At 40.6% G+C, this 14,846-nt stretch overlaps 1 protein-coding gene across 3 annotated transcripts in view; it reads left to right on the top strand.

The window, feature by feature from the left end:
* Window positions 1-14,846, top strand: part of FAM13C (family with sequence similarity 13 member C) — a 128,591-nt gene that overhangs the window by 1,914 nt on the left and 111,831 nt on the right. Inside the window, exons 1-4 of one of the 3 annotated variants that reach the window (XM_040563655.1) lie at window positions 6,651-6,818; window positions 7,670-7,841; window positions 8,045-8,254; window positions 10,067-10,250. In XM_040563655.1, coding sequence (XP_040419589.1) covers window positions 7,817-7,841; window positions 8,045-8,254; window positions 10,067-10,250 — 419 coding nt within the window. In that variant the 5' untranslated portion in view covers window positions 6,651-6,818; window positions 7,670-7,816. Of the gene's footprint in view, window positions 1-6,650; window positions 6,819-7,669; window positions 7,842-8,044; window positions 8,255-10,066; window positions 10,251-14,846 lie in introns of those variants that run through there. The other 2 variants (XM_040563654.1, XM_040563656.1) reach the window with 2 other exon arrangements.

Below are 14,846 nucleotides of genomic sequence, written 5' to 3'. Positions count from 1 at the left end.
GGGATATGCAGCAACCATCCTTTATGTCTGTACTAACACTTTTGGTTTATTTCTCCACAGGTAAGTCGTGGAGAAATATATTGTATATTGATACAGTAGTGATTAAAATAGAAATACCATTTTTTCATGCCTCATTTCTTGCCAATGATTACCTAATACATGCATTTTTCTCCCCTACATACTTCTGTATTGGTTGTCATTAATATTTCCATTTTTCTTCTTTTTTTTGAGAGATCCAGTGTAGTTTCTCCATTAGCTCTATCTACTTACCTTTGAAATGTGTGATTTTTCATAATGTACTCATTTTTCAGTTTCAAGTGGTTCACGATGAATTGGAATAAAATAGACAAGTGCTGTGTGTCAAGGGTGGCAATGAAACCTGCTTTGGAAGCCTGTAAGACAGATTTATCTGATGGAAACTCATCTGTGTATCTGGTCCTGAATGTTTTCTGTGATAATTCAGGGATACTTTTATGGGGTAAGGACACTGGAGTTGTCAAGCCTCAGGTGGTGTAACTGTTGCATCATAACACTTCTAGCAAGGGTTCATGCTGTTCCCAAGATATTACATAGAGAAGGGAAAAAAATGCATTCCTGAACTGGACAGCTCTGAAGATTCTGAGCCAAGGAGTAGACAGTGTAATTTTTCTGTTTTCCTTCTGTTCAGACAAATCACTAGGGCCTTTTAGTGTTTCCAGTCATACTTGCTGAAGCTCTCAGCTGTAAGAGATCAGCACACACTGCTGGATGCTGCCATGATTTTGTGTGCCTGTCATGGTGTATTATCCTATTTTTAAAAAGCTGTATGAATTGCAAAGTCAGAGCAAGAGTGTCCCCACTTATGCAAGTGACTTTTCTGAGATCCCTACCCAAAACAAACTGTGAGGTAAAAAGGGCCTGACAGACCATGTTGGAGTCCTGCATCCCCTACTTATGCCATCAGCTTCTTGTGCTCCCTCTTCTCACAGTGCGTTTCCACATCCCTTGGCTCCAACATGGTCTAACATGGGTCTTACAGCTGTGGGGTTGTTGCCTGGGTGCATGCGCTGATTCGCCTGCTGCCACCTGCAAAAAGCAGCACCATTATCTATGAGATCCTCTGGGATGCTACCTGTGTGGCCTTCGCCACTAGGCAGGCATTTGTTTAGATATATGGAAATTGAAGATTTCAAAAAATGACCTAGAGGTTGATTATGTGAACTTGTAGTGTCCAGTGTTCTGCATGCAGCACAGTTCATAATCTGCCTGTATTGTCAGTGTAAGTTAACACCTCCAACAGAGCAATCGCACAGAGTCGAGTGTTTAAGTACGCATGGAACAAATTTTGTACTGTATTCATGAGTTGATTAATTTGTATTTAGGCTGTTCTCTGACCTCACGTGCTCAAAAGGGTTTTTCTTTTCTGCCATTATTCACTTGAAAAAAACAATGTAAAAGGCCTAAACACTCTAAATGCAACAAGGCATCGACACAATTAAAATCAAGGCATCACAAATTCTGTTTTAGGATAACAGCAAATTCTGTTTTAGGATTTTTAGGATACCAGGAGACAAGCAGTGTGACCAAAACACAAGCATTTTTAGGTGGACAGTGCTTCCAATGAGAAACATAGTGTTGATCCTTAATTGGCATTGTATGCCCAACTATCCTTGAAAAGCTGCTGTTGAAATTGTCACTAGCTAATGAGGATCATGTCATGGAAGTGCTGGCTAACAGTTGTGGTTGGGTTGAATTTCTTTGGTTCATGTCAAGCTTTATGTGTTTATTTTTGAACCCCATGGTTCTCCTCTGATCCTGAGCATCCAATGCTCAAAGCCTGTGGTTTGCAAGCTACTCTTCAGCTGGGACCAGCCACACTGCCCTCCCGTGTTTACTTCTAACCCAGAGCCACCACGGCCTCTCCAGCTGGACCTGTGCCATGGCAGGGAAAGCGGCATGGCAGGACTGCCTGAGCTGCATCCCCACTGCAGCCTCCCTGCAGGCATGCATTCTGGCTTGGTGGTTCTTGCCCACCAAGAAGGGTTTTCTTTCCTTTTTGTCTGGCTGCTTTGAGACTCCTGAAGCTGAGATGTGGATTACTAGATCAGCAGAACAGGCTGCTTGCAGTTTTGAAAGAAAACTAAAATGAAGCATAAAACTTCAGTTAATTGTTTTTCTTGCTGCTATCGTTTTGTTTGTTTTTACTGCTGCTGACAGTGGATTTACCACAGCTACCTCTGCCCTCTCCCACAGGGTTCCTGTTGTTTCTAATGCTTCTTTAAAAAAAATCTAAGGAAGAAAATGAAACTTTTGTGTTTTCCTTTTATATTTATCATTGTATATTTATTTTTCCTCTATCTTATCAAGAAATCAGCAGGCCTCAAAAGCCAGCCCTGTTAGTAGTTGGAGGCCATACCCCCGCCGAAGAGTACCAAAGCAACCCCTGATGTTCCCTCAGCCTCCTTGCACCACCCAGGCCAGGGCACTGACTTTTCTCACATGCCTTCCTCTGGGTAGCAGGGTGTTAGGAGACCAAAAGTTGTGGTTTTAATTTAGAGATGGCCCTTGAAGTCAGGGTGGCTTCCTAGGGTACCATACATCACAGTCATGCAGCCAAAGTCCTGCAGAAATTCACTTTGATCAGAGGTTGTGAAGCAAGGGTTTGAACTGCAGCTGCATGGTATAAGCAGTTACATGTTTTGTTTGTCATGTCTATGTCTGTCACTTCTGCTCTTCATACAACAGCAATGCATGGAGAAATCTCTGAACTGTGTTACTTTGTATGGAAGGAGAATTCTGCCCAGGGCTTAGGTCTCCTTGCTGTGTTTGCAGCGAGGGTTGCAGGACCACCTCTGCAGCATGCCTCGTGTGCCCTCTAGCTGCTGCAGGCTTTCTTGAGAACCAAAATATCATTCCATTTTATGTAAGCCTCACTGCATTTTGGTTTGAACTCAGCAGGTAAGCCTTGGAAACAAAGCCTTGAGTAATTGCAGTTAGAGGAGCATCAGAGACCAAGTGGTCGATTGTAGTCACTGCTGACTTGTTTGTGCTGCTACTGCTGTGATGATCCAATAGAAAAAAAAAATTGTGCTTCCTGCTCAGGCAGGGAATTTGTTCCTTTAAAAGGTATTTGCTTAGAGTTTACACGTTCAGCTGAAGCAGGGGGGAACAAGGTGTCAGCAGGACGATTCTTATGAAATCTAGTAAGAAGGGAGTAGAAACATACTGTGTGGCAGGGAGCGAAGAGTTGGGGATTTTTTAATATTTTTTCTGAACAGGTTTTATGTAGAGAGCAAATTGCTGCCAGCCTGCAGGCACAGTTAGCTGGAGAGCTGGTGGCTCTGAGCGCCTTGTGCTTTCGTCTGTCCCAAAGGGTGCTGGGGGTACGGCACCATCAGCCTTGGTGCTGCCTGTGGGCCCAATGCCTTTGAACCAGCTTACCTATGAAGTGGGTAATTTCACAGGATGGCTGTGCTGGAGGGGTCAGGGCAGGGTTGGGGCCCCTCAGCTGCAGCTGTGGTGATGGGCCCAGGTGGAACATGTCTGTGGTGACAAGGCTGGGCTGCTCAGCTGTGTGCACATCAGCAAGTAGCCATTACGGTGTCTCTCTCTTGTAGTTCTGGGGGAGACTGGCTTGCTGGGTAAAGTGACATCAGCCCCCTGTGCAGAGCAGGTGAGGGGGCTGTGGGTGATGGTGGTGGCAAGGAGAAGGCTGTGGCTTTGTGTGCAGCCCAGGGTGGCACAAGGGGCAGGAGGGAGTTGAGATGATGGTGGGCTGTAGGTCTGCATGTGGCTGTTTCCCCCCACACCTGTCTTCTGAGCTCTTTCCTTCACCGTGCCCATGTCCTCCTCCATCACATTGGCACAATCAAAGCCTTCTTTTTTGGTGCTGGAGGGAAGTCCAGATAATGTCTGCTAAGTTCTGTGCAACATCTGCCTGGCAGGAGAGTCTGGTACCCTGTGGGCCTGGAGGATAAAGCAAAAAATAAAAATAAAAAATGCTGGAATACCCAGATCTGGAGCATGCAAAGAGGGCAGTGAGGAATTTTTGTCAAAAGGTGAACCCTGCTTAGTATGCGTTTGGCCATCTTGCTACACCTGGGGGTAAAGATGGTGGTGGGCATGCACTAATACGAAAGCAAGGCCCTCACCTGTGTGCACTCTCATCTCACTCTAGCTGGGCAAGAAAACCTCAGACCATAGGGTAAGAAATCCTTAAATAAAGCATTTCCAGATTTCATTGTGAGGTCGTGTGGAGAGGTAAGTGAGCTAAAAATCTGTATTATTTTTTTAAGTGGTATTCACTCTTCTAAGGTACCGTCTGTGTTAAACCATCACTGTGGTGTGCTGACAGAGTAACTCCTGTTGTAGTACCCTACCAGGGGCGTTTCTCTAAGCTACTGTATTTTATTTTATTTTATTTTTATTTTTATTTTATTTTTTAATGTACCCGTTAGAAAACTGACTGAATTTGAGTTAAGAATCTGTTACATTTAATTGCAACATTAACTGCTTCATTGTGGTTTACTTAGTAGGAGAGGCTTTACATCTGAAAGAATTGTAACGTAGTATTACAGTATCTACATCTTAACAATATCTACATCTTCTGAATTTCAAAATCTGGCTGGATCATTGCTCATATGTTTACCAAAATGTTTGTGCAGGTGTTATATAATTGTATATTTATACCATGTGTGTGCTGTGGGCCACCTCAAAATATTGTACTTACCACTGGTGGCAGGCAGAGTGGACAGCAGGTAATATGAATAATTTCAAACCTGCATTGAAAGAAGCTGCTCAAAACTACATATCAAATGTGTGATCTGTGCGCTTTCAGGAAGCTGTGCCATTGTGTTATGGTGCTATGGAAACATCTCTTGATGGTAACACATAGTGAACTTTTGCAATATGACTTTGGAGGCAAGTGTTGGCTACAAAAAAAAATCCTTCCTTCTCTGTTAGGAGTTATGTTCTACCTGGGACAGACTCTGGAGTGAAACTGCTGATTGTGATGATACTTAGCAATTATACTATGATAAGTTAATTACAGAGGAACAGTCCAATGGCTGTGGTTTGCTTTGGCTGGAATGCATGAATTTATAATGGGAAGAAAGGTGATGGCATCTTCTGAGCAGCACAGCTGAAATACTGATATTCTCCTGCGGTCTAATATGGGAGCAAGTGCTTCCCTTTCAATTTGTGTAAGTGAATTTAAATCTGGCTTCTTGAGTCTCTCTCGTGTCTTTAATTCTTTGAGGAAGATGCACTTCTTTTCTCAACCCAACTGTTGCATCTGAAGAGGTTAAGAGGAGGTACTTACAGTAGAATATCAGATGTGTTAAAAGTCTCTATTTTAAAAATCTTACATCTTGTATTTTAAAACATTTTCATATTATTTTTTAACATTTTTTAAGGCAATTATTAATGCTTTAGCATCATTATCAAGTTCTAAGCTTGCTTATGTATTGAAAGAGCAGAATAAGGTTTAAATTTTTCAGTCTGTGTGTGTGTTTGTGTGCATTTGCCATGGCAACAAGGGTGAATACAGCCAAGTCAAGTTCTGGCTTGTGACATTGTTGAAGGTGTGCATTTTATGAGCTGAAATACAGCTTGTTCTATAGCAGTTCAGCTACAAATCTGTGGGAAAGTCTTTCCTTTTTCCAGAAGGAAATGTAGTAATAAAAACATTGAAGGTTAGTTTTAGAATGTGTTGGGGTGGGGCTATAAAAAATTAGAATCCGCCTTTAAAATGAAGTATGTATATTGTTTAAATCTTCCTAATGCAGAACTGGTACCAGCATTTAAATCTGGATATTTCATAGTTGGACTTCTGCTTTCATTGTATTGTGTAAAATGTCTGACTCTTTAAATATGAGTCCTCTTGTATGTGACTGTGAATGTACCCTGACTGATAATAAGTAAATAAAACAACTTTCAGGGCTTCAACTTAAGCTTGTGACTTGTGGCCACCTAGATTTGAATGAAGAAGTAGTAAGAGTCTTGTGGAGCTCAAAATGGTTGCTGCTGTGACATGTTGCTCTTCTCAGCAGCCAACTTTGAAGGAGGCCCTGCTTTTAGGGTCTCACATGATATCTAAACCTATTGCTCATGTCCTTTCATGTTCCTCTGTATTTTAAACTTCCTTGTTGGATCTCTGGCTGGGCTTCATCATTAGATCATTCTTTGTTTGTGAGTTACGTACAAAAGTTATATGTGCTTCAGTGTGGAAACCGCAGCGAACATGTTAGTTCAGCATCCAACTTTATAAAGATGGGCTGAAGGCCTCTGTGTCGCTGCTCGGCAATGCTTGTCAAACGCAAGCTGTATTTGGATTTTTACAGTTAAAGTGTTTACAGCAAACAATATCAGAAATCAGATGATTCAGTTCTGGAAGCAGTAATCTAGACTTGGATTTGCATTTGAAAAAAATAGGGCAAATTAAAAATCTTTTCAATTTAAGCAAAAAGACATAAGCTGCTGCTTGCTCTGGAAGTAGTCTTCTTTCATGACTTTTATATTATAAATAGGACTTTCTGTCAATAAAACTTTGCAAATGCCTCAGCCACAGGGTAAAATGCCCGCAGGCTGTCCCCTCCTCATGCTGCCAGCCCCTGAGGGGTTCAGCTGAGCCCTCAGGTGTGGTCACCAGAACTTTCTGGAACCTTCCAGAGGCAGTAGGGGCAGCCCCACCCTCTCCTCACAGAGCCCCTCAGCAAGCACCATTCCCCTTGTCCTCTCAGACCTGGGTGGCCTCTCCCTCCTCATGAGACAGAAAAAAACAGCTCCAGAGTGTATATTGTTCATGATTTCTTCTGTACGTTTTTGCATCGGCTATCAGGGTAAGAAAAAAGAAAAACCTGATGAGCAGAGGCGGGAGACCTTTACCCGGTTTGTGCTGTGGCTGCTGCTTAAATGCCTCTTCTGGCACCATTAATCTTCCCTTTTTTTTTTTTTTTTTTAATTTTCTTGGTGAATTGGGCAGGTGGGGTGAGAAAGCTGTGCCCTAGCAGTAGTCAGCCCTTTGCCTGGCTGCTTGGGCTCTTTTTGGGGAAGGGGTTTAGCAACCCCTCCCTGTCTTAAACAGGGCACCTGCTTTGACCTGGACCCCTATTGCCTTGTGGTTTTTGTGCACAGCATTGTCTGCCTCTTTACACACGCAGTTTCTATAATTGCATTTCAAAAAAAAAAAAAGTTTCACTTTGTGGATGGTCCAGACACATTAGTGTGCACATATGTGAAGTAAATGTGTCGTGGTTTGGATGTCTTGAGATTTAACAGAGCAGCATGCTGTCGCTGGGCCCAAGCAGGCCTGGGATGGCAGCTGCACAGAAGGACTGGGATTGTATGGAGGGCAAAGCCCAGCCTCTGTGGTCACAACTTGTGTTTTTTTGGTGCTGGAGGTGGAGGATCTGTTGAGATCTGGATTTTGGACTTGAGCGGACTGTAGATATGTATAGGTTTTGTTAGGATTTACCCCATTGTAGGTCCTGTCTTATCTCTACAGAAGAAGGATATTAGGATTTTAGGAACATGCAATGGAGGTAAAATATGCATGAGGATGCCTTAATGAGGACAATAATTGAACCTAATATGTAAATCCTTGAACTTTAATAACTAAAAAAAAAAAAAAAAAAAAGTGTGTGTGTGAAAATCTGGTGCTGCTTATTGCATATCTGTTTTTATTCCCCAGAAATCATTATCCTCTGTTCAAGTCAGGCACACAACAAATAAAGTCTCACCGGATCCACAGATCGACAGAGAAAGAACATTTGGTGTTCCTCTAGAAGCTCTCATACAGGATGCAACACAACGTGGAGTCCCTTTTCTCGTCACACAGATGGTGGAGTACCTAGAAGTATTTGGTAAGTTCATGTTTTGTCTGTTCTCGCCTGTTGTTTTTTGCTTAAGCAGTGCTTTTCAGCTGTAACTACTCAGCAGTTTTGTGGTCTATTTTTACAATTACTGTGCTTTTGTAGAGGAGCTCATGGTTTTTGAGATCCACTTCTCTTCACGCAGGTATGATAATGCAGCTGTTGCTTACTGTTTCACATTTCTTCTTGGGCAGGTCTGCAGCATGTTGGTATATTTCGAATCAGTGGTTCAGTGAATAAAGTCAAAGAATTGAAGCAAAAGTACAATCAAGGAGAAAAGGTAGACCTCATTAATCATGGAGATGTTGATTCTGTAGCCAGCCTTCTGAAACTGTTTCTAAAAGAACTGCCAGTGGCTGTTTTTCCAGACAATGTCTGTGCTGGCCTGCTAAAAACTTTCCAAGGTACGGAATGGACACCTTCCAAACTTCTGTCCTTTCTCTGACAGTGAATGATACTGTGTTCATAGCACCTTTGTAGTAAGCAGTGGTTTCAGTTTCCTTGACCCTAGACTGATGTTTAATTGCTTTTTAATGGACCAGTGTTCCATGAAAGTGTCTGTAGTCTTTTTCTTTTTTTTTTTTTTTTTTTAATTCATTAAAGCTTTTGGACACGATATCCTGTGGCAAGGCATTGTGCAATCCAGTCCTCTGATCTGTATTCTCTGAGAATCATCCTTTGTATGCTTTCTTTTAAAAATAAAAATGGTATCTCAGTAAGTAGTAAGGCACCAAATTTTAATCTAATCACCATCATAATGCTGTTCATGCATTTATGTATCTGCTGCCTCACTCCTCTCTTTTCTAAGCTGAGGCCTCCCTCTCTATTTCACCTTCCCTTATACAGGAGCCTTTCTGTTCCCTGTTCTTATTTAGTACTTTTTACTAGTTTTCTTATTGTCTTCTAGGCAGCAGTGAGTGGAGTGGCATGAAGTGTTTACATCTCAAAGCCAGAATGAGTACCTATAGCAATATGCTGACTAGTTCCCTGTTCTTGTCTGTAGTTCTTAATTGTGTAAAATCAAATAAAACCCCACTACTGATGGTTGAGCTAATGCTTTCAGACAATTAGGCCAAGTGATTTTGAGTGTTAACTAATTCAGGTATTTGCATACAAATAAGTGGGTTTTGCGGGTTAGACTGCAGGCTGCTCTTGTTCAAACTTCATCTGCTGGATTCTGAGTTATGTACACATTTACAAAAAAAGAAAGCAACAACAACAAAGTCCCTTTCATCAGATCTGAAAAGCGTATGCTGAATGATCCTTCTACAGAATTTTGCAATCACCTTGTTTTGACTATCCTGAATAGTATTGCTTAAATCCTTTTTTTTTTTTAATTTTTATTTTCTTTTCTCCCTCCTTCCCTCCCCTTTTCATTAATATGTTGAGCAACATGAGTTTTGACCTTTATGGACTGTGTTTTTTAGGGCTAGAATTGCTCTTTAGGATGTGATTTGCTATTCACAATGTTGAAGCTATACAGATGTGTCCTGTCCTGGAGATCTATGGCAAAATTGAGCATCAACTGCCAATTATTGAGCAGTACTGCTATCTCAGTTCTAAACTCAGGAGAGTTTATCATACTAATTCTGAACTGCTGATCAAATAGAATTGTTTGTGAAGCCATTTTTTTTTGCCTTGTAACTCATCTTTGAAGAATGGGAATCAAGGAAATGCGAAGTATTCCCAATTTAGATTTTTAAGCATCTCTTGTGTAACAACAGTTGCATACTTATAGAGCAAAAATGTTTTGAGACTGAGAGCTACCAATTAGTCAGGAAACGGAGATGATGCAGTGCTGAAAGGGTACAATTTCTTACTCCTCATAATGAGAATCATACAGCATGTGTCAAATCTCTGGGGAGAATCAAGGCTGATAATCTTTTAACATCTTTAAAGGCAGCTTTAAGGATTCATATACATGACTACTGCCTATAACTCCATTAAAAAGCAGCAAGTACTTTTGTCCTAACAGGAAGAATAGCAAAACCAGAGTATATAAAACCCAGTATTTGGAAAATCCACAGTACTTAAATATTTAATATGTGAAAATAGTTTTCCAAATTTAGTGTAGAAATTCTTCATTTAGAACATATATTAGAGCAAAGTAAAGAATAAATATTTTAAAACTGTCCCTGTTTTTCAGATCTATAATATCTGTGACGAAATCATGTTATTATTAGGAATATCTATGGAATAACTTTTTTTTTAAACAGAGCACAAAATCCACACAACAGAATGTATAAAGAATCTGAGACAATTACTCAGCTGCCTGCCCGAAGCCCATCAAAACCTTCTGCAGTTCCTGTCTGCTTTTCTGTTAAAGATAGCAACATATAGTGCAGTGAATTTCATGACTCTGGAAAACCTAGCCGTTGTGTTTGGACCTGCTCTTTTCAAGTGAGTACTCCATATCTATTTACCTGTCTTAAACAGTACTACTCGATCACGCTTTAAAACAAGGCTTCCCATCATAATTGTGGGTCCAATATAAGTACAGCATTTTGAAAGTTAAATGTTATATGCAATATTAAGGGCTAATGTGAACAGTTTCTGCTCACGCTGACCAACTTGGCTCTGTTAGGTTGGCTCTTTACAGGCAGGGCCTCAAGTAAGAAACCATCTAAAAAGAAGAGGTGTGAGGGCTAGAGAGCTGTTTAATGAGACTTACTTGTGTTTTCCTGTCCAAGCTATGTATGGGCTGTAGAGGCTACTTACTGAGAGCACCAATTCTGAAATGCTAAGACTGATTTTGACCTCGTAATGGCATTTGATATCAGAGAAGGGAGTCTCTTCTACCAAAGTAGAGGAGTAATTCATTCTATCCTTTGTGGAAAGTTTTGGATATACTGGTGTCACTAAAATGCACATGGAAATGTGAACAGAGACCAGCTGAGCTTGCAAGAGGTAAGTACAGAAGCTGGTGAAGGTGTGTTTGGGATGACGGAGGGTGGCTGCTTATCTGGATGCTAAAAAAGAAAGGTGGGAGAGCATGTCAGGTAAGTCAAGGTGGTGAGAGAGAGGAAACAGCCTAGAATGGTGTGACGGTGGATTTTCCAGAGAAACTGAAATGTTTCAGTGCTTCATCCTGTTTGTCACGTTGATACAGAAAAGTGATAGTGTTCATACCTATCTTAAGATTTGTAAACCTTTGTTTCAGTGAATCAGTCCAGCTGAATGTAAACTATAAGTGAATTGCCAATTTGTAAAATTTAAGCATTAACAATTAGTGTTTTCTATACAGTAAGAAGTGCCTTGTTGTTTTCCACTTTTTTGTGTGTGTGTCTCAAGCGGAGGAAGTTTTTAAAAGGATAAATTCAGCAAAATTGGTACCATTTATATTAGAAATCACTGATAGGCTTTGTTTTGGGGAAACTGCTCATAAACCTTGCTGCTGTTTTCAGAGGGCTCTGTTTGTGTCTGCTTAACTGCTCTGTAGGCTTATCACCAGATGTACCAGCTTATAGCCTTTGCAGGTGATACAAATAAAAGGAACCTTACCTTTTAGCAAAAGTACAGCTGGAGAGGTGAACCTAACAGTGTGCAGTGTGACAGGACTTATACTGCTCACTCCTGTGAGAGTAGGTTTCACTACGGAGGATATTCAGTTGTAGAACAAAGCAGTTACACAATAAAAACCCTTAACATCTGCATGCTGAAATCAATAAACAAGTGCAGACAGATGAGGTTTACTCCCAATGTCTGGATTAGTTGCATGACAATGCTTATAAATAGGTAAAAGGCTAATGTTAAAAAACCTTCACCAAAAATCCAGCCTTTAGACCTATGCTATCTCAAGGACTGCACCAACTGTCACTCTCCTGACACTAGACCTCTTCACCATCACATCAAGCTTGGGTGCATGCACACACGCAAGTATACTTTATTACTTCTGATATCAAATTCTCTGAACGTATGCCCACTGATTTCTGAATCTACACAGAAAATTCAAGTGAACTCCCCTTTTGATGGATGAACTGATTCGGTTTTTGAGTACCCTAGCCTGTTTTGGGACATCATCCAGCTACTTCTGAACATGCACCTCTGTTTTTTTGTTTTGTTTTGTTTTTGTTTTAAGAGTACACTTAGTGCTAAACTAAATATTTGTGTCAAGTGACCTGTCTGAGAAACCTTGGAAACAATCTCTGCCAGTTACTTGTCAAGACCACACAGCTACCATAAATAGAAGTTATAACTACCCTATGAACGTTAACTCCAGCTTTATGTAGTCATTCTGATCTCACCATCTCTGGGAGAGAGAAAAAACAAAGTCTGGAGCTCATTTTTTTGTAAAGTGCGTAAGTAGTGCTGTCCTTGGAGAGTGATTTTCTGGAATTATGAATAATCACCTTTCTAATAAATGGGTGGAGAGGAGAACCTTGCAACTGACATTTTCACTCAGTGAGATTGCTGTACCCCTTGCTTCTGAATGACCCAAGGCCTCCAAGACTTAGAACAAACCAGTTGTATTTTCCTTTATAAGAGAAAAATTAAAGGCAGTCTAACATTGAGGACAATTCTGGTTCTAATCTGCAGAAATGTATACCCTGTGCCATTGTTGGAAGTAACCTATTACTTCTTGGATGTACTATTAACTACGGTTATGGTGCTAACTCACTGCAGGTGTTAACTGTTCTGCATGTGTTCTGGTACTTGCCTTTTTTTGTGCAGTTACTTCTTCCTGCCTTTGCTTTGGGTTGTTTATAAACCTTTCTACTTTAAATTTTGATCTATTTATATTCAAGTGTAAATTCTCTCTGTGATTATCACCTGTCTCAATCTGTTGACACTTTATTTGTGGAGACCTGTCATGTTCATAATTTCACTGACGTGACTGAGCTGGAATATAAAGTAGTTGGAATATGGTACACATGGACCTTGGGGACACAAAATTAGAATATAAAACTTCCTGCTGATTGCACCTTACTAACCTAAACTGCCTGTGCTTCACAGTTAGTAAATACACTAATTGCAAATAGCAAATAGAAGCCTTAGCACAGGTATTACGTTGGAAGCCTAGTTACAGGATCACAGAAAACCTCCTATTGCCGTGAATTTTAAATGCTAAGAATATAGTATCACTGTCTGAAAACTGAATTTTAAATAAGATGTCCATTCTCTATTTTGAATCTGTCACAACCCCCTTAACTTACTGCTGCTTATTTTGAATATTTGACTGAAATCACCTTCATACAGGAATTATTCTGTTATAATAGTAGTAGTATATATGCTTCCTGTCCCTATTCAGGGTGATGGGACCCAAAGCGTGATGAAGAAAAGATATGTTTCAGAAAAAGTGTAACTTAGTAAAACACTTTATTTTTACCTCGCTCTGCTTTGCAAACCACCTCCTTCTGGTTTCTTCTACTGACCTTTTTCCCTCATGCTGTTTTTCACCTGTGAGACTGTCTTCACCACTATGAGCTTGCTCCACCAGCATCTTTCAGATTGCTTTGCTCTTAGATTTGGAACCTGGCATCTGTTTCTTATCTTCTGAAACTTCAGTCTTAGCATCTGCATTATGCAACTTTCACGTCCTAACTTCCTTGTAGGTGAGGGAACCACAAACATGGCTCATAGGTGAAGTATCAGGCTGGCTGCTCCCTAGACTTCCTGTGCTAAGATCTACTCTTCTGTCACCTTCTACTGGTGATTACTTTCTGCTCATCCTCTGAATTATTTATTTCTGTTGCCATTCCTCCTCCTCCTTGTGAGCTGTATCATGTCCTGCAAGTCTCTGTAAGTGCTGAGGAGAAAGTGTTGCTTTTCTTTTATCAGAGATTTGACCAATGTTGCTTAGATTTCTACAGGTACAATTTTATTTACACCTTCTCTTGGTAAAGAGATTTCTGCTGTTAATCTCAGTAAGCAATTCTTGAGTGCATGCATAAGGATGCTAGTTGGCTAGCTGTTTGCATCTACTCACTTTGACTCATTCTTCCTGTAAATTTACAGAAAGTCTAATACACAAGCCTCTGCCAGCAAGGAACTGTTGCAGATCTCCTGAACGCAACCAAGGCAAAGTACTGTATGGCTTTTCTAGCTTGCCCTTTGTGGCAAAGCAACTTTGAAAGATTTAGGCGCTCTCAAGGAAACCATAGTTGATTCCTGATGGTCAAGATTCAGTTGTTTCTTATTTGTTAGTGTTTTCCTGTGTTTGATTTGTACTACAATTGATTACAGAGTTTTTATGGCGAAATGCAGAATATACTTCAGTAGCTATGCTCTTCCTAGGAATGTATTCCTGGATTCAGCATTGTGTGAACACGGCTCCCCTATTGTCAGCCTGATTACAGGATTTCTGCTAGAAGCAGAAGTATCTGAAGAGGCAGGAAATGTTTGTTTTACAGAATTAATTGAAACTCAGTGAGGAAGGTGGCTTCAGAGGAAACTAAAAATGTGCTTTCTATATTTGGAATACCCATATGTTGCCACCCGTGAGTACTTGCAGATGAGCAGATATTGATATTTGGAGTCAGCTGTAGGGTCACATCCTAGCGTACAGCTTTGGTTTGTGTTAAGCTGACTTGAGAACTGAGCAGCCAAAACATAGGCTGCTACTAAGGGAAAGTGGGCCCCAGTAAATACAGAGAGCTGTTTATCTTCAGGAACAACTTGCGGAGTGCACCTTGCTAGCAGGGAGTTAACAGTTGGTAGGGATGAATTAGAGAACAAATGTTTAAGTTAAAGAAGATTTAAAAAAAAAAAAAAAAAAACCTGAAAAGATTGCTTGTATGGCTTATGAGTTGAGAGTGTTAATGTTTGGGTAAACCCCGAGTAATTTCTCGGGCTTATTCTATGCCGGAAAGGCTGTTGCTCAGTTAACCAGGTTTAAAAGTCATGCTTGATTTCACTTTATTTATTTATTTATTTATTTTTGAGAAATTGAGTCTGTCCTGAGAAGAGGAGGAATCCAAGAAGGAGAATTGTTACTCAATCCTGAAAAAGAACTGATGACACAGCAGTTTATCCTGTAAATCTAGGTCATACCTGCCT

Source organism: Cygnus olor, chromosome 7, assembly GCF_009769625.2.
Source record: "Cygnus olor isolate bCygOlo1 chromosome 7, bCygOlo1.pri.v2, whole genome shotgun sequence".
NCBI classification, from domain to species: Eukaryota; Metazoa; Chordata; class Aves; order Anseriformes; family Anatidae; genus Cygnus; species Cygnus olor.
Note: the sequence above shows the minus strand (reverse complement) of the source record. Positions and strands in the feature narration are given on the sequence as shown.